At 40.2% G+C, this 27,228-nt stretch overlaps 2 protein-coding genes across 3 annotated transcripts in view; one reads left to right on the forward strand and one right to left on the reverse strand.

Moving 5' to 3' along the window:
• The window catches only part of MOXD1 (monooxygenase DBH like 1), a gene marked incomplete at its 5' end in the record, with an annotated part of 49,139 nt that extends 46,232 nt beyond the window's left edge, over positions 1 to 2,907 (forward strand). Inside the window, one exon of the mRNA XM_083858096.1 lies at positions 2,614 to 2,907. Coding sequence (XP_083714222.1) covers positions 2,614 to 2,772 — 159 coding nt within the window. The 3' untranslated portion in view covers positions 2,773 to 2,907. The remainder of the gene's footprint in view (positions 1 to 2,613) is intronic.
• LOC310907637 (ectonucleotide pyrophosphatase/phosphodiesterase family member 1-like) overlaps positions 1 to 27,228 on the reverse strand; it is a gene marked incomplete at its 5' end in the record, with an annotated part of 520,596 nt that overhangs the window by 249,168 nt on the left and 244,200 nt on the right. The window lies entirely within an intron of this gene.

The raw sequence follows: 27,228 nt of genomic DNA on the forward strand, positions 1-27,228 counted from the left end.
GAGGCAGTCTCATTGTACAGGCTTATTTCCTATTGTGGTTTCAGTCCATTTTAGCAGAGCTGCTATGAGATACTACTGATGAAGTATTTCCTAGGAAAGGACTTCTGCCTCATTCTCCTCACCCCAGAAGATAGCACACACTTCCTCAAAGTGTGTCACACAGTCCTTTCAGGTGGTGAAGAAATTGTTCCTCTTGCAGCAGCATTCTTGGGTTTTTCCAACATAGCTCAGACTGCTCTGCCCATTGGATGTCAGAAGAATACTGTGTGCTATAAGTAATCAAAGAAGTTCTGTTTTTTTCTAGTATTATTTTTCCCATTGTAGAAAAGCAGTTGTAGACAGACAGTACCTGTGACTGTTCACAGTTTTGGTTAAACTTCTTGACCTTTACAGCTGCTGGCCAGTATTAGTTGCATAGCCACCCTTTTCTCGGGGTTTAATCTGGTTGTTTCTCACCCGAGATTCCAAAGCTGGCTGGTGGTTCGTGTGGGCACGAAGGGAGTGATTTTCCCTCTTGACCTCTGAAGGATTTAGGATCTGCTGTCTGACTCTGTGTCTCTGTGTTCTGTGCTGAGCTCGGTGCTCGGTGTTCGGTGCGAGAATGATGAGGAGTCTCAAGGTCTTGGTTTTCTGGTTTCTCGCGTTGTTTATTAGTTCTTATCTTACAATTCTCTGTGTCCGGCCAAGATGTTCACAGCAGCCTGGACACGAGGTGACTCCCCTTCCCCTGTGTCCGGCCATGATGTCCACTGCAGCTCGGACACAAGGCGACTCCCCCCTGTGATGGGAGGTCGCTACCTCTTATACACATAACTACGTACCCGTTGTTTACAATTCTGTGCCAATGTCTATCACCTATACTAACAGGGTCATTTCTACTTTGATCCAATCCACTGAAACTACTTTGTGCCCACGTCACTGCAGAAGATGGATGCCAAGGGAGAAGAAGAAGAACCCAGGGCACTGCCCTAAAATCACCATCTTGTCCCTTTGCATCTACATTCTAAAAACCCAAAACTACAAAATCTTCTGCACAGTGATAACTACACTACTCTCTGTCACACATTTGTGACTTGCAATTCTTCTCTATGTTAGATGTTTTTCACATGGACCAGGATCAAAGCCTGTGTCTTCCTGGGCTCTGTGCCAGGCAAACCCCCCTGCACAGACCCCAGACCCTCTTTCTTGGGTCCCAGGCCTCTCTACCGAGGTCTGTGACTTCCCAGGGCGCCCAGAGGGATGCCCTGGACTCCAACACCCTTTCACTGATTATTTGTCAGAGGACAAGTTACAATGATGAAAAGCACAGAAATTTTATCAAGAGGGGTTAGGCTGAGGCTTTTTTAATGGTACACTTTCTGGAAAATGCTGTTCCTCTTTATCTTACAGGATGAAGGAACAATACTTACAACTTAAAGAATGCAGTCAAAGAATGACCTCATTGGAACTGGGAGTTCTTAGCTCTTCCTTAATAATTTTTTCCTTTTTCAAATGAAATGGGCATATTCTTCAAAGCTAAGATTAGGACTCTTTCTTCTCCCTTCCCTTATTAGTGATATTGCACTTAAATGACCATCCTCAACAAATCAGGAACAGATTTAACTTGAATGGCCAAACAATTCCTGAGTTGTTAGAAGACTGAAAAAAATTGTAGCATAAGAACTGAGTTGAAAATATGTTCATCCTTCTATAGAGTTGGTCCCTATATCAGTTTTAGTTTTGTGATGTGTTTGCTAAGATTAAGTCAATATTCAGTTGTGGCTTCTTTCTACAGTACAGAATAATAGCAACATAGATGAAATCCCCAAAGCAAGCATATGCTGTACAGGTGGGCATTCAAACTTTTCAAAATGTGCCCAGGAGCTTATTTTCTGCAGAGCTTATTTTCTTTAATGTTTAGAGAGAAAATTTAGGAAAACAAGCTGAACAGTGTGCACAAATGTATCTAATTTCATGTCAAAACCACAGCAAACATGTAGTTACATCAAATCCCATGAAATTGCACCAGGTTCTACGGGAAGAGTGAAAAATTCTCAGTATATAGCAATATGACACTGCTGTACATGACCCTGCTTGAGCAGGGACTTGGGACCAGATGACCTCCAGAGATCCCTTCCAACCACAACCATTCAGTGGTTCTGTGGAACAACTTGCACACAGTTTTAGCTGTTTTGTATGTGCAAGTGTGAGCCTTGCACACAGAAATGAATACATTCAAATATCATCCTGTATCCTCATGGCAGAGTGACACTGCCAGCTTTCATTTTTATTTGACAGAAGGATGAAAACAAGAATCAAACCTGCCAAACAACCCCACAAAGCAAAATCAGGTTATACAAATCAACCAACCAAAGTCTAGCCTTGCTTTACTGGAGAGGATACCTGTGTGTACTGCTGCTCTCAAGCTGAGAACATTGAATATGCAACTGGCTGATCATTTGGCCTGCAGTATATTCATATTTTTAGTGAGCTTGATGTTTCCACAATGAGAGTCACAACCCAAATACTAAACTATCAGTAGATTGTCAGGCAAGCTGCCAATTATCTTGAGAGCAAAAAGAGTTTTCTAATCTTATGTGACAAAGCTCTGATAATTTTTTATTTTTATTTCAGATCCAAGGCATGACAGCTTTACCTCCTGACATAGAGCGACCATACAAGACAGAACCAGTAATATGCAGTTCATCTTCCTGTTTAAGTTGCAGTTTATTCCTGTTGTGTATTGTATACATCACAGCCAGTACCATAGGAAACACTGGGCCCTTTGTATAATAATTTCTATTCATCTGTGTTCTGTATGCCATGCAAGTTCTGATGTGTTTGCACTGTTGCTATTGTAGATTTATTTTTTTACTTATTAATGAACTAAAATTGCCCATCAAAATAAAATGTGTACATCCTCTGGAAATTGTGGGGGTTTTTGTTATCAATGTAAAATATGTATGAAATGCAGAAGGTACACTGACACAATGCATATTGAAATCTTTTCCTGTACCATTTTCCTATACTTTGTCCTGCCTCTTTCACATGGTGCTTTCAAAGTCATCTATGTATATGGGTAAAATTAATAAACTAAAAGCAGCTTAGTTAACCACATTTAGCTTGGTCTGTGTTGTATTATTTTGCCTTGGTTCTTGATATCTGCAGGTAATGAAATTACTGCTGTATGGACAGGCCTTGCAAACTTATATTTGGGCATGTCTGGCTGACATGTGCCATAAAGCTACGGGAAAGATTCATTGAGTGGGGATGTTTCTGGAAGCAACACACTGCAAAACCCTCTCAGCTCCTGAGACATGGGAGCTGTGGGTGTTAAAGGGATGAAAACACAGGCAGAACCCTACATCTCCCCATAGTGAATCCTGTACAAGTCCTTTGGCTTGGCTGGCATTTCTTTTTCTTGATCTCTGGTAGTTCAGGGCATTCCTTCTGTTTTAAGGTATTTGCACAGTGAATAAATCTTGAGTGAGAAGTAGGCGCTCCTTTTCTAGATTTGATCTGGACAGCAGGAGCAGTAAAGATTTATCTCACACTTCGGCTCTGGCATGCACAAGGATCTGAGCCTGCCAGGAGCTATTGTTAGCACTTGCTGAGCATTGCAATAGGCCAAACTGCTGAGTAAGAGGTTATCTTTCTGTCTCATGTGTACAATGTTTTATTTATATTTGGAAATCGGCAACTTTTCATCTCAGATGGTGTTGGGCAGGACAGATTCCTGAAAGAGACACAATTTATTGCTCCCCAGTGGAATTATGCCACACTGTAGAAAAGGACTTTGAATATTAAAAAAAAACATTCATTTTTGTAGCCACACTGCAGTTACAGTAAGCTATTATTTTTTTCAGTATTGCATAAACATTTCTGGAGTGTGGCTGTAAAAATAAGTTAGTCTGGGTGCTGAGAGTACTCCCCTGATTGCTGCAACACCTGCTCTACAACTAACCTCTGCAGACTTAGTTACATGCAGGCTTTGTTATGTACATTTTATATCATTGAGCACTTCTGTGCAGTGTCGTGAGTCCAGAGCAGATTGAGAACCTGAGCCGAGATAAAATTATTTTCTGCCCATTTTTGTTAACAACTGTTACCAGCTCTCTGTGAAGTTCCTCCTCTTAAGGAGGTCAGGCTGTTTTATGCAAAGAAATAGCATGCAAGAAAGAGATGAGGAGAGGATTTGAGAGCTGTCTTCTCCGAATTTGAGAAGTGAAAATGAAAGCATCACAAAGCTGGTAGGGCTCCTCTGCATGTAGCCAAAATTACAATTGTATGTGTAGCCACAATTACAATGCATGTGATAGCTGACAGGAGAGAGGCACTCTGTCTCAAGTAGAGATGAAGATGTAATCAAAGATAAATTTTCTAGGAGCTATAACAATCTCATTAGAGAACTTATTCATAAAGGGAGTTCAAAATAAGCCATGAAGGTAAAAGTTCACAGTGTCTCTTTTATCCTCTTGATGCTGTATCTGTACTTGGCTGGGAAAAATTCCTGTGTGGGAAAATTCTTTACCACTGTTGGGCAGCTACTTGGTCTAAATATACCTGGACAGTGATATATTCTGTCATTCTTCCCTTTGGTCCTGGATAAGGTAGGAAATAGTGTATGCCAAACAGCATATGTTTTTTGGGGGGATTAAACTCCTGAAGTTTCAGTGAAGAAATGTAACTATGTAGGTGTCTTCTTCCTGCCAGCAGAACTGTGTTAGAAGTTAGAAGAGTAGTCATGGTGAATTATAGGCAGAAAAGTCTTCTGAGTGATTATTTACACAGATCTGTTCTGAATGTGAAAAGTGAAGGGCATCCTCCTTCTAAGATACTATGGAGTCTAGGATGCATCCTATTGTAACAGCAGTTGGCACTGTCCTTGGCCTTTCTTATGCTCAAACCCATCCCTAGGATGGCTATGTTTTAACAGCTTTTCCTCGAGGAGCAAGGGGAAAAATAACAGGGAATGAAATGAGAAAAGAGCTTTTGTGTTGGACAGGGAAGCCCTTTCACATGCAGTGTGTCTCATTTGCTACTGCTGGCATCCATCCTAGGTTGATTTGATTTGCAACAAACATTAAGCAGATCTAGGGATATTTTCCATTCTGTCTGTTCCCTGATTTGATGCAGTTTCTTATCTACAGGGATTTCCTTTCCATGGGCACCCATCCTAAGAACACGTGAACAGATGGGTGTTTGTTTTTGCCATCCAGGGTGGCACAAGATGATGTAAAGCAAAGCCAGCGCAGAAAGGATGTCTGTGAGAGATAACTGCCAGCATATCAGGCAGACCTGTCATATACACTAAACACTCATTTCTGTTTAACCCACAAGTGTTTCATGATTTCTGGAGGAATGGAAAGGAAAATTTTGCTTCACAGGTAAGTAAAAAGATAAACCTGTGATAGACTTCTGGGATATTTCCAAATAAAAGAATCCAAGACAGATGTGAGCACATTGTTAAAGCAACTTAAAATCAGAAAACAAAAAGAACAGTCTGATATTGTTGAAAATTCAAACAAGGATGAAAGTGAGAAATGCCACGAGCTAACTCTATGTCACTGGAGGAAAAACATGTAGCAAGCACACACCTAGTCACACTGCACGTGAAAAAGCTCTCAGACACAGATCTCTGTAGGTTTCTCTCATTATTGAGCTCTAGTATAGTATATATTCTTTGTGTTTCTACCCAAAGCATTCATAATAGTTAGAGTTAAAAGCATATACAGTAAATTCTATTATCAAACAAACCATGGTGGAGGAGATGTGTATACACTGCAAAATCTATGACTTCTAGGTGATGAGCCCAAAAATGACTATGCATAATATATTATTTTAACAATTTAACAATTCATGCTTTTCTTTGTATGAAAAATGTGTTAAAAGTTTCTAGTGAGGAGATAAATACATAAATATTTTAGTGAGATTAAATATTTAGGGGGTTGCATTCTCCAATAAGTGCTGAAAATCCCATTCTGCTTTAATCATTTTTCCCACAAAATGGTCCAGTCGCCTGTCACCTGCAGACTATCTATAGATGTACTATTTATAGTGTTTAATCCCTTTTGGGTCTATTATTTATCCATTATAGAACTTCCATTTGAACATGTGGTTCTCCTCAAATATTCCTCTTATCCAAATCAACAGCCATTTGGGATTTTGCCTGTGTGCAGTAAAAACCAGACACAGGATGTCTGAGATGGGAACACTGGAGTTTATGTAGCTCTAATATTTGTCACTGTAGAGGAGAATGTCATTCTCTGATCTCATATCCCATCCTGGAGGCCCATCATGCAACCCCAGGTTAGCCCATTCTTGGCTGCATGGAGTGACATCTGGGCTGGGTGTAAGTGTGGACTGGTGCAAAGGGGAGAGGCAGAGCCCCAGCTGGTGGGAGTGCAACTGTACTGGGCTTAATTCCTTTCACTGGGGAGGTCTGGCTTGCTTAAAAGAGGCCTGTTTGGCCATATTAGCTCAAATGCTATAGAGGCACAAATGTGATAAACAAAATCCAGCAGAAACACTGGACTCATTTTTCTCTTTCCTCCCATCAAGCAGAAAGCGGCTATTTTTAGACCAGTTATTACTACTGGAATGCTTAAGAATTTTCATTCCTTCTGCCCTTTGCTTCTCATTTCTGATTTTTGGTACATCTGTGTCTTCCATAAGGGTGAGACAGAGACCAAACTTATCCTCAACCTTTTAGCAGAGGGTAAAGCTGGGAGTAGAAAATGACAGCTGTGACACAGAGAGCTCCTCTGGCCCTCTTCCTCTACCCCCAAAGAGGTCTCTCTAGGTCATAGATGCCTTCACAAGTATTTGCCATCCCCACAGCAATGTGCAGGTGCACAGGGTGCCAAAGGGGGTGGGTACAGCCATGAAGTTTCCCTACTTCAGCCCCTGCAAAGTGCTGATAGTACAAGTGCAGTTTCCCCATCTACCAAAACCCAAGGCCTGGTTCTTGGGGTACTCTCCTAGGGAAAATGTATAAACACAATTTATGTTTGCATGACAAATCAAGCAAAGTAGACTATTTACCTAGATTGAATTTTTAGTTTTGTGGTGATTCTAGTTTACAGGAAAACTGCAAGGTACCACACAAACATTTGAAAATTTAGGATGACTAAAAATGTGACTTAGAGTCTGCTTCTGGGCATAGTAGCAAAATATTTACTTTAAGCAAATGTCTTTTTGCTCTGCATGCAACAGACTCGTGTAACAGGAAACCTGGGACTTTGCATCTGCTCTAGGACAACATATTGCAATTTCACTACCAATGGCAACTAACACTGTGGTGTGGAGGTGAGCTCTGAGAGACAGAAAGCATTCCTTGTGAAACACAAACAGGTTGTGTAAATACTCCTGGGGACTCAGAGAGTTATTGGCAAAGTAAATTGCCTTTTGTGAGGCTGCTCTCTCCTTTCCTATGGATACCTCCCATGGGTTACATATATATCACCTTGTAAATGCTTCCAAGCTTTTTGCATCCTAGCAAGAAAGAAACCATCTGGGAGCTGAATGTGCTTCTCTCACTACAAGCATCAGAGCAGACTAGTTGCAGTTTACAACACTTACAAAATAATGGCACAGAAAAAAAAAAAAAAAAAATTACTCTGTCTTGTAGTTTTAGAGGCTTGAGCCAGTGTTTCCCGAGCAGTGTCATTATTTAATCATGATCTAAACTTGCCTCTTTGCAGTGATTTTTTAAGAAACATAACAATATTTTTTCACTAAAAATTTCTAATCTCTTGAGAGAAAATTTGGCAAAATCCAAGCTGCTAACTCCTCCTCCTGCTCTAACCTATGAACTAGAGAATAAAACGTTCTTACAGCTTGACAGGATACTGTGAAACATTTTGTATTATGAAGGAATAAAAATAATTGTACAATCTCAAATACCTATCAGCACACATTCTCAGTACAAGAGAAAATATGTTAAAAATGCCTACTTCGTTAAGACAAATAGCATTTCTGTGGGTCTCCTGTTGGTTTCATGGAGAGTTTATGCCCTTAGGTCTAAAAGAGGATGTTGGGCAGTATATTTTTCTTTCTCTCAGATTGTCTTGGGTTTTCATGACTAGTCTGTCTTTAGAAGATATCTTAAGATATTTAAGGGGATAAGGTTTGAAACTGTCTTCATAACCTGTGCAAAACATCATAAAGCATTTCTGGGGAATACAGTAAACATATAGAACAAGTCTGCACTATTCTCTGTAAACCCTAGAATCTGCTCAAGTGTTGGCCATTATTTGTGGCATCATGTAATAAATCTGGGAGAAGCTATTCCTGGATTGTGCCTCTCTGGGAGACTGTAAGTGAAATACTGAACCTTTTTAGACTTGACAGGTTGGATTTGCTGCTGATGTAAGGTGACACAAATCCATTATAGAGCTCTGTGAACCTACCTCCTCCTTCAGCAATAGAGGAGTTAGTGTTCCAAGGCTGTCAAGAGAAAAGCAGGTCAGAAAGTCAAGGAAGGCATCTAAGGAACCAGACTGTGGGGAAAAAATTAAAGATAGATGTGTCCAACTGAACATATCTCCAAAGGTTAGTGCTTTTTAGCCAGGGTGTTGAAGAACTGAGCCACAAAGAGAAGAGAGATGATCAGTGAATTATGAAATTTTCAAAAATAGGTCTTTTTAAAAAGCATGATGGATGGAAAGAACAATTGAGTTCATAGTTAATGTGTTGAACCAAGCTCAGGAGTCCCAAGTTCAGTAGTATATCCATGCCATCACCAGAAATATGACTTCAAACCATTCAAGACACGTTGATGATGGATAAATCTGTGAAAATGGATACCACAGGGAGACAGAGGACTGCCAGAAATGTGCAGAGACTCTATTGGTGCTGAAGTGAAGAAATTATTAAAGAGATTTTTTAGGGAGAACAATTAGGCAACACAAAATTATGGAAGGCTGGAAAAGGCAAGTAGCCAGAGTTTTAGATTATGAAATCTGTCCATCTTGTTTTTCATCTCCCATATGAAGACCTAGCAATTTTTTATCTGGGACAGGTAATCTTAGATTTGGCAAAAAACTATCCACTTTGAGGGACATTCCTGTCTTGGCAGAAGATAGTCTTGTAACCAGACAAGATCGTTCCCTTGTAAATAGAAAGATGAAACACACCTTTACCAAGGACCTCTTTTTCCTGTAACTATCTAACCATGTTAAAGGCCTAATATCTGTCTGCTAAAATTGATTCTTAGAAACTGTTCTTGTCTGGGTTTTTTGTTTCTTTGGTATGGTTTTTTTAAACCAGACTGGGGTTTTTAAGGACATGTCTCTATTTTGCTGCAAAAAATGTTTGTATGACATTGCAATTGGTTAAAAATTTTGAAAATTACAAAGTGAGGAAAATATTTCATATTAGAAAAATATATTATATTCTCTAGTCAGCCTCAAACTCAATAGGGAGAGTATAATAGATCCATCTATACAGCATCCTCTTCAAAGTTTAATTTTCATTGAAAACTCTCAGTTTTCAAATACTGCTGTTCTCCTTTCATTAATAGTTGTTGGCCTAGGGATTATCTTCATTTTTTTGGATTTAGTTCCCAGCTAGTTTACTGCTATAATTTCCTTTCTCTGGCTTCCCTTCCATTATTCCTGGTCTAACCTTAGCTAGAATTTTTCTATTCCTCTGCTACCTGAAAGCACGTAACACAGGATCCCAGCTAATGATGGTGTTACTACCAAGGTGGTTTGGTTTTTTTTTTTTTTTTTTTTTCCCACAGATTTTACTCTGTCTGGCACAAAGAAACTGATATTTTGCTTCCTTGGCCCTGATGAATACTTGAAATATTCTCTGCTGCTCCTACCTACAGGGTGAAATAACAGCAGAGGAGGAATATTTAAGTGTTGACTTCTGGAATGGTAGCAGGTAATTTCTAGTTTCCCCACAATATGCTGTGGACCCGTCCCCCTGCCCACCCACTGACATTGCAGCAATGGACAGCTGACATACCCAGGCAGGAGAAATGCACTTGCCAAACTTGTGCAGCTCTTCATGGCTTTTCTTTAAATCACATCCAGCTTGTATTTATTACACTGCTTAATTTGCAGAGGAGGGAGGGCTCTTTCCGACAAACAGAAGAAGTAAAATACTTCTCCCCCCACCCCTGCCCCACCCTGCTTTCATGGTTTCCTCTTCGATTTTGCTTTAAAACCTGGAAAAGAGATAACCAGACTGAAAAAAATAACTCCTTATTGAATAGCACTCTCTGCTGCTCTCTGAGAGATCTGCACATGGTATCAGCTCTAAGCTTTTCAATAAAAGGGACACTCCGTACCCTGGAAGAAGCAAAGAGTTGGTGTTAAACACCCTTTTGTGCCAGCCCTAAACCCTGCTGTTTGCCTTCCCAGGTAAGAGAGAGAACTCACTGGCAGTGAAGAAAAGGAAGGAGGGAAGACCCAAAGTACACTCAGTCCCATCCTCAGCCCCCATCTGGTTTATTGCCTCCTGATGTAGTGTCAGGTGCAGCTGCAGAGGGGAAAAGCTGTAATCAGGCAACATCAGTGCACTTCAGAATATACCTTTACAAAAGTAGAAGATCCCCCAGCAACAGTTAAGCATTTGCCTTTTTCAAATAAGTCCTTTTACCAAGGTGTTGTCCAGGGACAAAAGCAGAGACATCTTACATGTAAAATGTTACATCTGTAACTCATACCAGCTTAAAGATATTCGCAGTGGCTGGCCTATTCCCAGAAAGAAAAGGGAAAAAATGGTACAAAAACAGGACCAGAAAGGTGCACTCACCTACGCCAAGTTACACTTATAAAGCAGAATAATTTTTAGAGTATTTAATCCCCTCCATAGCTAAAGCAAAGCTGCTAGGCAGACAAAACCTCATCACTAAAGATGCATAATTTATACTCAGTTTCTAAGTTTAACAGTGTAAATAGCAGTATCTGAGAGTGTCGGACAACCCAAAAATGACAGGAAAATTAAAAAAAAAATTTAAAAAAAAAAAAAAAAAAAAAAAAAAAAAAAAAAAAAAAAAAAAAAAAAGGCCGAATCAATAAGGTAGAAAAGATTTAAAGCTATGCTCCTGCCATCTTGTGGTACGAAGGGAGAATTACTCGAGTTCTGCAGCCCTCCTGGTCTTGCTTCTCTGACAGCCAGCAGTGCCTCAAACAACCATCACTATTTTAAAAAATGGTATGCTGTGGGAGAGGGAGGGGTTAAAATACTGTAACATTTCAGTTTTCACCTAATGGGAACTATTTTAATAGTTTTATCTGCCTATTTGATTTGTGTATTTCACCTTCCCATTAGCACACAAGGTGCTTACTTGTGCATTTAGAAATACCATAACTATTTGGATTTGCTGGATCTGGAATCCCAAGAGGGGCAAATGTGCTGCTGCTGCTGCTGCATGTCCCCAGGTCTAGCCAGTGGCAGGACTGAGTGGGCATCCCCAACAGGCACACGTGCACAAACATGAGGCATGCATTACATGTGAGTGCACAGACTGATCCCACAAAGCAGCACCAACAGTGACACTTAATCCTGCACAGTACAAACAGCCTAACCCTGTTTCCTCCCCCAGCAGTTTATGATGGAGACCCACCAGTGGGAAATATTTGCATATATGTAATGGGAATCCCTCTGATAGTTGTCCCCTGGATGGACAAGCCCCCAAGTCCCACCCTCCTGCTTCATTTACTGGTGCTCAAAAACACACAGAGACACTTCCCCTTAACTCCCAAGCAGGCTCCTTGTCCTGGTCAGCAGCTAAACCAGTGTGATACTGAATGACAGGTGCACACTGACACACAAACCCTCTCCCACCCTGGGTGCTGGTACCTGGACACATGACCCATGGCCCTGCCCCAGCTCCTGACACTTATACCCCCTTACCTACAGAAGAAAATAATTCAAAATGGAGCTGAGTGAGAAGCCAGGACAGGATGTGCTGATGAAGTGCAGGGCATGGCCATACAAGCACACAGACCAACAGTCTCCCAGAAGTGCCCCATTTCTTTGATGGATTATTAGGATTCTACACCAGCACCACACCTCTGTATCCCTCTGTGCAAAGAGAGGAGACACATCACTGTGTACTTTTTCCTATGCTGAATAAGCAGCTGGTGAATTGCTTAAAACCTGCCAGGCAGTTCTTAGCATGATTCATATTTCCCTGTATTTATTCTCTGCATCTGATAAGGCAGACAACTTGCACAAACCAAAGATGAAAAGGCTTGATTTTGTAACCTGGAAGATGTCATTACTTTTTTTTTTTTTTTTTTTTTTCCCTGCAGTTTCATCCTTAAAAATAGCAAGACAAGAAAATCAGACAGAAGCCGCTAGGTGCTGCCCATGGACATGCCAGCTGCTTTTCCCAGGTGTTGACAATTCAGCAGCCAAATGCCAACAATTCAGTTTCTCCTGGACAAGGAGAGAGAAGTATCTGCAATTTTTAGTCAGCCAGGGAGCGTTCCAAGCATACAGTCCAAAGCTCCCTGGTTCTTTCAGACAGCTGTACATCACTCACACAGGAGTGATAGATATGGAAGAGTGGAAAAGGAGGAATGACCCAACAACAGATTTGTCAGACTACTGCTAGATGTGGACACCAGGGAGGAGAGACTACAAGGTTTGCTGATTTAGTAGCTATACATTAGAGTGTGCCCTAGGCCCACCTGTACTACCCTCTCCTTTCAGCCTTCGTGCCAAGCCCAGTCCCAGGTTTCAAATGAGAAGGGTGCTTCAGTGCCTTCAGGGAAAAAGGATCAGAACATTTTTACTGTGTGAAAAACAATGTATTTTTAACTAACCTCTTACTTGGAAACCAATGAATCATTTTGGCTGAATTTTTCCACAAACAAAGCAGCCTAAAGCAGACACTAGACATGGAAAATTTTGTCCAAATGAAGCATTCAGAAACATTATACACTACTGAAAATAGGACCTGCAAATGGGAAATGATGGGGAAACCTTAGTAGTAGCTGATTCTGTTCAGCAGTTTTAGAGTAATCCTACTGGAATGATGAATAATTCAACAAAGATGTTTTCTTTTCCACCTTTTTTCATCAATGCTTTTCATCAATATTTACCTCTCTTCTAACTCATTGTCTATGGAGATATATGGCAGTAGCTTAGACAAATTAATGAGCTTTTCAGAAGCTAATATAAAATATTACCATTTCCTATTATCATCCTGTGCTTCAACATTTTGATCACATGGGGAAGAATTGGCAAGACTTTTCTGAATTGTGATTATTAGAAGTGGGAACCACTAAAACCTTGAAATTCAGTATTTTTGCTGAGTTTCTTGCAGGCTTATCCAGACTCTACCACAACTGTTCATTCTTAATTCAATTGTGAATTTTAACAAATTCTGTGCTTTTGCATAATGAAATATAAATCACCCAGAAAATGACATATCAAAATCAGTTAGTTTGCCTCCTTTCCTTTTCTGCTCTGTTCTCAAGTAGCTTTTCAGTAGAACAGAGCATATGCCAACAATAGATTATCAATTTTTCTTTTTAAATAGTAGGTTAGGGGCGAGTTTCTTGGAAAATATTGCATATTGTTTCTACTGTATCATCCCTTCCTTGGAAAGGTTCATGCTTGCCCAAATAACAAAAAAAAAGTAATAGAAAAGAAGACTTATTGAGGTTTGCACAATATGCCTAAATCCATCTTCCCCTGACTGTCCTGGAGTGAGCATTCCCCAGCTCCCCTGCCAGCAAGGGGCAAGGGCCTCTGGCTGCCAGCCTTCTCCCACAAACCAGAGGCTGGATGACAAAAACAAAGCCAGCTTGTTATTGCCTGCAGAGCTGAGACAGCAGGTCCAAAGGTAAGAGGGACCATTTCATCCAGTTCTGTAGCTTTATTCAGCTCTTTTGGACTGGGTTTTGGACTGTTTTCTATTCATCTTCCTTTCCTGTTTTCAGGCCTGTGCCCTGGTGGGTAGGTGACTGGACACGTGGGCTCCCTCATCCTTGTGTGCCTGTTTCTGTGCTGCTGGCAGTCAGGGAAAAAGCAAGTGGGAATTGGATCAAGAGTAAAATTGAGCTCATGACATCAGAAGACCCGAGGAACAAAATCCCTATTCAGGGTGAAAAACAGGGGCAACGTGTAGCCTTGACTTCCACACAGAGCCCAGCTGAGAACTATTTTAACCAAATACTATAAAACTAATAGAGATTTAGCTGTCACTGGTGAAAATACTCCTTTCTCCTTCCAGACCTCTGGTAGTATCTGGAGATCACCAATCAGCACCTACCAAACTAACTCTTCTCTTACAGGACTTCTTTAGCATAACTTTAACAGTCCTGCTCAGAGCAGTAGAAAGAAAAATTCAAACTAGAAAAGGCAAGACAAGTAATTTGGTGCAGTGGCAGAGGATTAGACAGCAGACCGACCAAACCACAACAGACAATCATTTTGCTCACCGTTTTTCTCTCTGATTCTCAAGATTTTCTTTTGGTAAACGTGAGCAACACAGAGTCACTGCAGATGAGAAGCATCATTAGGGCAGGAAGGATTCTCTATTCCCTGCAACAACTCTCCCAGGTACCCCTATCAGTCACTGACACTCATCCTTTCTGTAGTTGTGGTTTTGATGCAAGACATCCTTGCATCTTTAAGATAAAAGCATAACTGACAAGTGTGGCAAAAGTTATGTTCAAGGGAATTTGTTATGAACTAGTTTTGGGTGCTTACTAAACATTTATAAATGAGCTCTCAGACCATGTCTTTCCCAAGCAATTAATCACCATCCCTGAAGATAACTATGCCCTTTTAGCTGTAATATTTTCCCTTCTTTAAACTCACATTCTTTCCTTTCTTTGGGCAAGCCAAGAAATGTCATTTTCCATTGAAAGCAGTGAATTAATTAAGCTCATGTCTGTTAATTCACGCTTTCGTCAGTCAACCTGGAAAAGGTTGTTTCCTAGGAGTTGTAGAGGCTCACGGGGCTTGTGTTGGAGTCTTGCATTTTAACTTCACACTTTCTGACTGCATCCTTCTCCAGAGCCCTGTGAAGATAGTCACTCTCCAAATCAATAACACAATGAGCCTCATGAGTATGAGTTTGTCAGAAAAAGTAGCTGAGTAAGGGACACTGGCTGGTGCTGATCAGCTGTGTTTATCTTGAGTGAGTTAACAAATATGACCGAGTCAAGATGGTGAGTCTACTGTCTGTGGCAGCTGGCCAGGAGTTCCTGGGCAAAGAGAGGAGCTCAGTGACACAGGAAGGCAACAGGCAAATGTTTGCTGTTGGTACACAACTGTTAAAACAACTTACGCAGATCGCAGTGGGCTGAACAATCAGCAAGATTGATATGATGACCTAGGAAAAGGCTGGCATCCTGGTATGATATCTGGAAAAATAGATGGTTCCTTTCTTCCTGTTTTCTTCAGGCTACACTTCGGGAAAGAAAAAAAAAAAAAAAAAAAAAAAAAAAAAAAAAAAAAAAAAAAAAAAAACACCAAAGCAGTCTGATGGGGAAAATATTTTCTCTGTACAGAGGCCATCCTCATAGCAAATATTAATCAATAGAAAATGCTGTCTTTTTCTTCATATTATCTACAGTCTATTTTTCTCTATGTACACACATGCACATTGTTGAGGAACCAATAGCCTTCATTATCTGCAGGATGCTGTCTCTCTCACCACATATCACAATGTATTATTGGATGACTGGCTTACTGTAAGCAGGACAGCCACATACAGGTTGAGTTGCCAGCTGAGGCTCAGGGCTGGAAGCTGAGAGATGGAGAAAAAAGAGGACTCAATATCTGGCAGCCTCTGACTAGCAGTCAACCTGAATCACTCATTATCTCCTTGACATTTCTTGGCCCTGTGCACCTGGATGCAGACTGAGTCAAGATGTTCTCTCTGCATCTGAGCTCACCCAGATGGTCTGTGACCTTCAAGTTGGTATACACCTATTTTAAATTAGAGCTTTAGCCACTCTCTTAATCAAAATGAGTTCCTCTTTTAATCACAAGTGTTGAACAACAATTTATTTTAAAGGATGTGAAATTGCATTTCATTTAACCTCACTTTAATTAATTTATGACCAGATAAATAGAAGACTATAGACTGAAGATGTCACAGAATTTTGAAAAGTACAATCATAAATCAATACAAGGAATATTTATTCTTTACTATATCTCAGGGGGGTATTTTAAAAGTGATTTTTGATCCTCTTCAGCACAGATGATCTGCTGCATCCACAATTAACAACAGCAACCAAAACAACAATTAAAAACAGCAAGGAAGTCCCCTCAAGGGTTTGGCTTCATGAAGTTTCACAGGACGGTTTCAGGCAATCTTTCTACTGACTGTTTAATGAAATGAGTAACTGATAATTTATAAATTTAATTTCTTTGAAAGGAATTTTGATGTTCTGGACTTCTGACAGGTGCCCAAACTGGGTGCTCAAAAGCACTGGCAGGGAGAACCTAAAATAATTTTTGAAAAATTCCTCATACCTTCCTATATATTCAGAAGCAACAATTCTGATTCAGCTTCATGATGACTACTGACTCATGCAACCTTTAAAAATCAGCCTACAGACTCTAAATATAATTTCTTATTCAAATCTATTGCACTGTTCATGATTTCTAAATCTCTATCCTTCTCTCATTCCATCTATCTAAGGGGTGGCACATATTTTTTTAATACTATTGGAGATTATTTCATGACAGAGGAGTATAACTGCTGGAATGAGCCACAGCTCTGTACTTAGATTTGGTGTCTCTGCAGGTCTAAAAGTTATAAATACCAAGAGAGTTGTGCCAACTTTTCACAACAGAAGATGTCATCCATTGTGTTCTGCAAGCATCTGTGCTCAGCATTTCCAGAAATTATCTAGAAAGTGTCTGTGAAGCAAAGTGCCAGAATTTGCCAATAATAACCAGTTATTTAAGATGGTAAAGTTGAGAGTGAACACTGAAGGGCTGCAGCAGCCTATCAGGTTATCTCTGTAGTCAAAGGGAAAAGGGTATCCAAAAAATTACTCAAATCTCAGATAATGTTGGATGTTTTCATAAGCTTACTACTTCCCTTAATCACTGAGAGACTTAAGGAGCCAGTTCCTGACTCATCCTTGTATTAATGGGCATTAATCCAAGTTTTAGTACTGATACCTCATAGAAGATTTCATCTCATCATGCTGTTTCTCTCCTCAAGGTACAACATGGGATTCTTTTTAATCTCCTAATTTGCAAGGTCCTAGGGGCATAAGGAATCATCAATAGGAGTTTCATTAATTCCTTCTTTGGGCTTTCAGCACAATCAGGGGAATAGAGAGCCAGATTCTGGTCCTCAGTGACATCAGTGCCCCTCAGCATGCCTGCATAAACACCAACAGTCTTCAATTTCCCCAAAATATTACCTTTGGGGATTTCTCACATGCATTATAAAGTTAGCACTATTGGTCTTTTAGCACCTTACTCTACCTCTCCCAAGGTCCATGGCAGGCCAGTGAGAAAGGGTGTTTTGCTCCTGGCCAGTTCTCCATAATAGAAAGGTCTATCATGGATGGGAGACTGAACATTAGAGCAGCTCATGAATTTGCCCTGATTTGTGTTGTGGGTACCACAACTGCAGCCAAGAGTCAAAATGGCTGACAAATAGGACTGAGGCAGAGACAGTGATATGGTGAGCTATGGCAGACTGTGGAAAACTGCAACTTTTATTTATGTCTGGTTCAGAAAAGGTGAGAGGAATTTGGTCTGTAGAAAACAAAATCACAAACTGGTCCTCTGTTGGGTTGTATCCTAACACAAAGAGACATTTGTAGCTATCCCAGTGCAATAATTTAAGAACAAAAATTGCAAATTTTTTCTTAGTCAGTTTATGCAATTCATGCCATACATTTTTAAAGAGTCCAATTCATACCTGGGTTTAAAGTCAAATGGATAACATTTTTCTAATACTGAGAGATATTTTGTTTCAACTCATAAAATAAACACTTCTTGTGGTCAGTGAATGTTCTTCAGTTATCTGATATGATAGGGATAGTTCTGAGTGTGTCTTGTGGGTGCATTAGAAGCCTCTAATTATTCTATTATTCTAATTACTGAGGAAATAAAAAAGAGTTAATTAATTTGCAGTAGTTTGGCATTAGACGTGATTCACTCCAATGAATCTCAAATGCTTTTAAAAATTGCACTTGACATTCTCTCTCAGTGGAATATCCGTGGATACTTGTGAGATAAAGACCCTTCCTGTCTGCCAGCTGAGACTTCCAAGTGGGATTTCAGATATGAGACTTCTCTGTGGAGAAATGAGTGTGCTTCCTACCAAGGTTTCTGTCTTTCCTTCCATGAAAATCATGTGCATACCTCTCTTTCTCTGCTGCAAGCTTACCCCTGACCAGGAGTTACCTTCTCCCAGCAGCAGAGACCTGTCCAATTCCCCTCCATTCACGAGTACCCATTCGAGCCTTTCCTGTCCCAGCTGTGGAAAAACGCCCTCTTCTTGGCCAGCTCTCTTGGAGAGTCCAGACAGAGTGGGCTCCAGGGCTGGCTGTGAATGTGAGGAAAGGACCATGAACAGCACAATACTGATGGCTTGGCCTGCAGTTAAGGCACTCAGGGCTCTCCAGCAGGCTCCTGGGGGATACATCCATACTTGCATCTGGATAATCACTGGAATACACAGCCTCGTTATTCTTTGCCTACCCTGGATCTCAGTACAAAGTGCACTCTAGGTGATTGATTTCTGAGAAATGTAACATTGGATCCGTGATAATAAGCTACAGGCAACATACAAAATGTTTATGTTCCACCACAGAGTCCAAATTTGTGAAATAAATATTTGTGCTCTCGTATGTCTGTGGGATCCTGCCATAGAGAACACTATGTGCTATACTGTGTTTGAGAGACGCCCATGGCATGACTTGGGCAGACCTTTCCCTGGTTGTTCCGTGCAGGATTTTCTTCAGACTTTCTTCTCATTTTCTCTGCTTCTTTGGAAAAAAACCCCAAAACCCTATAGAATGTATTTCTGTTAATGTGTCATCTACTATATAAACTATAAATCATATATTGAATAAGGTATAATGTATCTCTTTGAAAGGTTGGAATCTTACTGTGCTGAAATGTACTCAGACACATCAAACAGGATTTCAGCCCAGAAACAATAAAACTCAGCAATATTTAGGAACTGAAGTGATGGAGAGAAAAAAGATTAGAATACAGATAGGAATGTACCACATTGAGTGAGCACCTGCCCATTCAGCAAATTCTGCATAGTTAAGAAAATTTATCATTAGTGTTTGTTTACCTATGCAATCCCTACTGTGTGTCATTAAAAGATATCAAAGCAGTAAATGTCCTGATCAAATCACCTCTTGTCAAATTGTCAGGTAAGTTCACTAAGAGCACTTTATAAGTAAGAGAGCAAGTGTTCTTTCCAAGAATTCTTTGTCGTTGTTTAAGCATAACATATGTTTTACTTTAAAGTTCCTTAGAATGAAATTTTGCTTGGAGAACTTATTAAGAAGCAATTCTGATCATAAGAAATGCACAGAGAGGAAAATCATAGCACTAGAAAATACGGGTCTCAGCTTGAATTTTGTATGTACCTCCTCCCCTGAAAATGGTATTTTCCCTTTTGACCTTTAGACAGCTTTACCTTTTCTTTCTGCAATGTATGAAATCATCCTAGTAAGTTGTTTTACCTAGCATAAATATTTTATCACACAATTCTTCAGACTGTTGACATAAATCTAGGGTTTCCTATTATTGTTTAAAACTCATCATTTACCATTTGGAATGACAAGAAGTAACAGTAAAAATAATCTTTTTTTGATGGTTTGATGATTAATTAATGTTTCATCCTCTTTTTTTTAAAATTATTGTAATAGACCGGCATGTTCCTGAATTCAGCCTATGTATTTGTAAAATAACGTAATTTGGGTATGTTGAACCTTTTGAATGGTACAACTACAGTGAAAGACTAGGAGATAGTCTAGATCTTCAGATCTAGAGAAGAAGTTTTCTTGAGATATGAAGTTTAAATATTGCATCCTTTAGATTTGGCTTATTTTTCTTCCTAGGACTTTGACTTTAGACATTTGATTTTAGAACATTTAGATTTTAAGATGTGATGCTGTTCAAGTATCTCATGGATGACAACTCACTGCTAGACTAACTAGCTGGAATAACATTTCAGTCTCATTGACAGTGCCAATGACCAAGACTTGCAGTTCTCAGAGCTGCTTCTGAAAATTTATCTTGCCAAATTAGATTTTGTGGATAAATTACCACTCAAATTTTATACCATGTCTTTATTTATGGATACATACTCAAATGCTAAACACATAATTTTAATCCCTGAAATTAGTTGTAAATTCTGTGAGCATAGTCTTTGAATTTATTTGTATAAACTGCATACACTTGAACACTTAAAATCTACTTTACCATGTTGCTGACTAAATCGCTGCAAGCCAGGAGCAGAATAGAGTATCAAAACAAAGGATGCAAGAAAATCCACAGCTATTAACAACGAGGTTTTGGATCAAATAGCACAGCTTTTGCTGCTTCATACAGCCTGCCAGTGCTGCATGCTGAGCTGTGACAACCAGTAGCTCTGCCACACTGAGCTGTTCCACAGCTATGCTGTCAAACCTCTCTTTCAGCATCTCTTGAGTGAGCTATGATGGCTTTATTATTTGTGAAAATTCTGGAAAATGCCTGTCTTCCTCAGCATGAGTTTCTGACCAAGCCAGTACAAGCAATGAAAATAGCCATTTACATACTTTCCAAATGAAATTCAGATCAGAAAAGCATGGAAATTCTTGCAACTTCTACCGGGAAACAGTGAAACCACAGCAAGACCCGACCTTGACTTGTGCGATCTGTGTTCTCAGCTGAGCTACATTCATATTTTCCATGTTTTCAGTCAAAGACACATGCTTTGAGTGGATGTTTCTGCCTTGGCCCATCCCCTCTTCACACCCTGAGAAGAAAGGTCCTGTAAAGGGCCAGGACTGTCATATGAATTCTTCTCCCTTGGGGCAGAGCCTGGAAGAGGTGAGTGCCCTGTGGCTGTCTCATGACCATGGAAAAAAGACAATGAGATTTTTCTCAGGCTCGATATTTTGTTATAGTAATAGGAGCACAGACACTAGATTACATGGTATTTCAGCTCACCACTCATCAGACCATGTGTAGGTGCTGCCTTCAGCTGGGACCTCTGTGAGAAAGACATGGACAAACTGGAGGAAGCTCAGTGGGGGCCTCTGAAGTGTTGGGAAAAAAACATTCTTCCTGTGCAGGGAGGTGGAGAAACAGGGCTGGTTTAGCCTGGGGAAGGAATTTCCACCCTTGAGCAGGTGATTGAGAAGAGGCAGCCAGGGCCCCAACTGTGCTGCACAAGGTCAAGGACAAAGGGCCTGAGGTGAAATGAGAGGTCCAGGCTGGGCATAAGGAAAAGCTTCCTCATGCTGAGGACAATGGGACCCTTTGGGCATTTGCCACACCTGACTGGACATTGTCCTGAGCATCCCAGTCTGAGGATACAGCTGGCCTTGCTGTGGTCAGGTGTTTGGAATAGAAATTCCTGCTCAGCCTCTGGCTCAACCCTGTGATTCTATGATATATAAATAAATACATAATAAATGAGAGTCATTCTTCAGAAGTGACTGCTTATTCTAAAGAGTATTTGACTTTTAAAGTCATCAATCTTTCCCTCTACTCATCAGACTAGGAAAAAGCACTAAATAAAGGGTACTGAAGGGTACTGTAATATAGTTTTTGTTTTTGTTTTAATTCTACAAAAGAAATTACCAAACTTTACCATTGGAGGGAGATAGTGATGAATCTTTCGCTCTCAGATGAAGTGTAACAGTAGATGCAAAAGGAAAAGGCAGGAGAAACAAATGCTTCCAGGCCAGGTGGTATACTTCATATATCTAAATTGATATTAAGTCATTGATTTCTAGTGCGTCTGCTATTACTGTTAACCCTCAGAATAGATGTTGATCTTCAGATAGATGAAATGTCTTGTCCCTGCCCTGGAGAGCCTGTGCCCTAAGGCTGTAGAGGTGAACTTTTAAAAAGCACCCAGACTGATGTGGATCTGCTGCTCAGGACAGAATTTTCAATGTTATAATGCAGCTTTAGTCTTCCAGATACCTTAAACAACTCCATTGCCTGAAAAGTAAGAATCCTACTCTCCCTTCACAGAACACGGAGGACTCTTAACCCTCATCGGCTGGATCAACAAAAAGCCAATGTGGTTAAAAATAAACCAGGGGGGATATTATCTGAAATTCTACTTCTTCACAATCTTCAAGCTGCAGAAAATTAAGGGTTTTTAATCATAATCCACTATCCTCAGGTCTCTTAAATCCCTAGCTGCCTGTGCTATGCTAAATTCACACACCATTTTGAACTTTCTTCATTAATATGAGGGCTAACAGAAACAGGACCAGAGGAGAGAAGAATGTGAAATTTAATTCCTTTTCTTTGCCTTTAAAAACTGGATGCAGTATTTCTGGATAACCATTACACCACTGTGAGTATTAGATGTTCCTAGACAATTTATGGCAAAAAGCAGCATTTTACAGGACAGAGCCTTGAAGAGCAGTGAACCAAGGAAAAGGGACTCATCTCCTAAAGGTAAAACTTCCAATAACATAGCCAAGCAGTCAAAAACTATGGCAGGTGAGATGCTTTCATGGCCATGGGAATATCAGACCCAGGAGTCTGTAAAACCATTCATTCTCTTTCTCTGATCTAATGAACATGTGGTTATTCACTGGTGTTTATTACTCAAATCATCAAGGAGGATCTCAGAGCAGTCTATTGCCTGGAATTTATGATGTTCATCTCTAAATGCTTGGGACATGAAAGCACCTCTCAGAAGAGGATGGAATTAAGACTGAACCTCTCACATTGCAGTTCAGAGCTTTTCTTGCAGTTCAGTGGGAAGAGGAGGATGGAGCTGAATATTATCTGGGGCAAAAAGGTGGGAGCATCTCTCCTGGGATGTTACTTCATTAGTACAAGTAAGAACACCTGCCTGATCAGACGAGTGGAGCAGACCAGTAATTGCCTGAGATACGTTGCATAAAGATTTAGAAATCTGACAGAATGGAAGTGCTTGCAATGGCTGAAAGCAGATGAGTCACTGCCAAGAGGGGTTGGAAATTAGACACTTTCAAAGCAATTAGGCTGGAGTTATTTGCTGTGACCTGCTGTGACCTGTGCCCTGCTGTACCTGTGAAGCCAGCTTAGTGCTCACAGAGTCAGAAATTGAATGATAACATAAGACGATGCCAAGAGTCAGTGGAGATACAGTCACTAGCCAGATATGCATGCCTAGTTCATGCAAATATGAAGCAAAATTGGATGTTCTGTCTCACCCTTCAGATAGCAACTTTTTGACACATTAGGTTGGGACCTATCATGATCAATGTTTGTGTCTCATCTGACAAGATCACTGACTGAATCAAGGTCTTAGACTTCAGCCCAGCAAGTCCTGATACATGTATTTAACCTGACTCATGCTAAACATATTATTTCTTGAATCAGTTCATACATGTACATAAATATGTTTAACATAGAGTCAAATCATAATACATTTTGGGTTAAATTTATCCATAACTGACTTTCCATTCAAGTCCTTAATTGTCTGATTCACTAATGCCAGATTGATTTGAGCATTTGTACTGAAAAAAAAGACACTTAAAAATAGGAAGGTTTTTCATTCCTCAATCTCTATCTGAACTTCAAGGATTCAGCACAGCCTGAGTGTTTGATTTTCAAACACTGACAATAGCAGGTAGAAAGGCCACTTTCTACAAGCTGTTAGAGCACCAGCTTTCCTGGCATGGGAGAACACTACCAAAATCATGGTCAGATTCCTCAACTAGGAAGAGCTCACCTAATGCTGCTCCAAAATTCTCCACTTTAAACATGGTCTGGGTGGACCTGAGCAGTATCCCAGCACAGTGTGAATGTGCTGAAACAGGGGATAGCAGTGGTCAGTCAAGGTATGAGAAAAAAATAGAAGGAAGGGTGGCAAGAACCTCATGCTACTCTCATATATTTCCAGTGGCAAGCAGTCCCTGAGATGACATGCTCCTGGTAACAGACATCCCTTTGATTGATCTGTAAAGTCAGTAACTGATTGTTACATTTACATGTATGTCAAGGTTAAATTATGGATTGAATAAAGGTATTTTGGGTTGAACATGCTTTCAGGATGGGGCTTGACTGCCTCATCTCTCCAGACACTTTGAGACATTGGCTGGTCTGGGTCTAGGGAATGATAAAAGCAGTTCAGAGCTGCCTTTCCCACCTATTATATTCAGGTGCCTGATATGTGAACTTCGTGTACAGCAGATCTAATTCTTTACTATGACATCCCTAACATATGGGAAAAAGATTTTGAAAGAAGGGTTGGAAAGTGAGATACTGCAATATCTATAACTTTGCCTGTAAAAATGAGTGTGCTATAGTATATTGCACATAGTTTTGATGTAATGAAAAAAGACTAAGTAGGTGCAGTACACACAGAGACTTTACCTGGGGTTCTTTTTTATATCTCCTATTACTCAGAGTTTTGTCCTCCCTATTCCCTGTCTCTTTTCCTGTCTGCCCCTTCCAAGGTCAAGAGGCCCTTCTACACCAAAGCACACTCTGGTTTCACCATGCTCACTACATGGTGCTCCACAGCCTTTGACAGCTGCCACTCCAATTGCACACTGGGTTTGGACAAGGTGACTGCTATGGCTCAACACAGCTGAGTCTCCATTACCAAACACATTCAAATCTAGAAACTGTCTAGTTGTGAGAATAATTTCTTTGCCTCACTCTCGTGAAACTTCTGAGTCTAGAGCACAAAACCATTGTAATTTTTTCTGTCCCTGGCAGTGGGGCAGTTTCACCTCCAAATACACTGTGAAAGATACAGTAAAATCAGTGAAGAGGCAAAATGCCATTGCTTTGTTCAGAGATTGATATTGGCTATTTAATTTTCTTTTATGACTAAACATAGAAGCTGTAAGGTCTACTTACTTCTTTCTGAAAGATGACAGCTTCTGAAGTGATTGACACACTTTTTAGGTTTGGAAATTAGAGACTGATTTGTATTTGATGGGAATAAGCAGTTTATGTTCTGTAGAAAAGAAATTATGTACCTAGAAGAAATTTAACCATGATACTAAACTAAGATCTTACCAAGATCATCCAAAACACTATAATTGTGCTGCTCTGGTCTATATGAGTATTCTTACAGATTCTGTAATATTTTTAAATAAGTGAGGTACCATTTAAAATTTGCCTTTCTGAAAAGACTTTATTTCCTTGCATTCAATTTCATAGTCTGAAAGATTTACACAAATACACTTAAAAGTAGGTTCCATGACCATATAAATGGTTTTATTTTCCCAAAATTTGGGTACCTTGCAGTTGCCCTTGGAATGACTAAGTCAACAGGAGATGCCTGGATTCCCAGTGCTTCTGAAATTCAATCTATTTCTTTAGGTGCATAAGTAAGAATTCGGGGCTTAGATACACGATCTAATTATGTGGCTTAGCAAGTTGACACTCATGATGTGTAATAAACTGTCCTTTCACTTAATGCAGTTCAAGTTGTCCTCAGAACTCAGAATTATTTCTGCCACAGACGTAAATGGCAGAGCTCCTGCTGCCTGGAGTGGAATAAGTTCACTGCAAGCCCAGGATGTTTTGCTTCAAGCTGCATGCACGTTGACATGCCCATATGGCATTTCTTCTGGCTCTGCCGTCCCCTCCCTTGCAGCTGGTGTTTGCGCAAGGCTATGGATGCACGCCCTGTTCCAGCTGCAGCTGTGCCAACAAAAAGACGAGTGCCACAGCCTCCTTCCCACTCCACTACTGGAAGTTACCAACCCCTCTGAACTGCTGGCCAGGCTCTACATGTGACTTCCCATAACTTGTTTCAGTCAAATAACTTATTTCAGTCAAAATAACAGGGGTAGCCTTCTTTAAATTCTTAACATTGTCTCTTCTCTTTTGGATGGATGTTAGATAGGGCCCACAGAGAGAAGGTGATGAGCACATGGGGATGAGGTGCTGCTTCAGGGGCCTGTTTAGCTGGTGCAACCACAGCCAAGAGGGTGCCTGTCCACAGCCTATGTGCAATTGCTAATTGAGCTGACTGTTGTCAAGAACCCTTATATCCTGGCAACAAAATTGTTTACAAGGGCCAAGGAATTCCTGCAGTCAATATTAATGAAGACTGATGAATATGCTAACACTGGTTCATTTAGAATTCTAGAAGTTAGGTCAAGAAAAGCCATTAAATAAAAGGTTTGTATTAAATTAAATAAAGTTAAATGAAAGCAAGCCAGGATTCAATTTGGGATGGTTAAACTGAGCAGAACAGGAACAGAAAAAGCAAGGGTTGCTATAAAGTGAGAGGTGGATACCAGACAAACAAATGTGTTTATCTTTGAGGTATTTCTTACATTTTTGTGCTGTTTCATTTACACTTAAACCACATCAGCATCAGTCATATTTCTCTTGGTTTCCAGTGACTATTATTTTTAAACTGTGTGCATTGTTGGGAAATACAAAGAGGACTTAATGCAGACAGTTATACCAAGCCAATGACTAATTTTACTTCTGGATCCTTTCTGGATGACTTTTTGGGATGAGTTTCAATCAAATCTCAATTTGAACATCTTTCGTTTCATGTGCAGTTTCTTCCTGTACTCCCCCTTAGCATTTGAGATAGACTTCTTGGAAATGTAAACTTGGTGAAATCCATTGTATCAATAAATCCCAGCATTGGCAAGAAAACTGTGCTAATCTGGAATTCAGAGCAAGGCATGAAGCAGAATGTCAACAGGCCACTTTCCACACTACAGCTTGGGAAGAATAAGATTGAAATAAATACAGAAATCATCATTCCAAATGAAATATCTTTCCCAGGAATGAGATGAGGCCCAAAACTCCAGGTTCTACAGAAGATGAGGATGAAGATTTAATCTCTCATGGGTATCAGCAGACAGGAGGAGTAAATCTTTATTCTATCATTCTTTCCCACCTGATGTAATCTTCAAATGGGGCAGCTTGGCTGTTGTGGTGCAGAAGATGGTACAAAGAAAGCTTGAAATCAGGCAGTCTGTGTTATTGGCCTGGATTATCAAGATGGGTTAACATGGAGTGGAGCTGACAAATCAAAACACCGAGGCAGCTTTTGTTGTTGTTCAGACTGAGTCATAGTTATGTATGGTACAGTTTCCAGTAAGAGGTTATCTTTCAGACAGCTTACACATG

The sequence above is a fragment of the Zosterops lateralis genome, assembly GCF_965231275.1.
Source record: "Zosterops lateralis genome assembly, chromosome: 3".
Lineage (NCBI taxonomy): Eukaryota > Metazoa > Chordata > Aves > Passeriformes > Zosteropidae > Zosterops > Zosterops lateralis.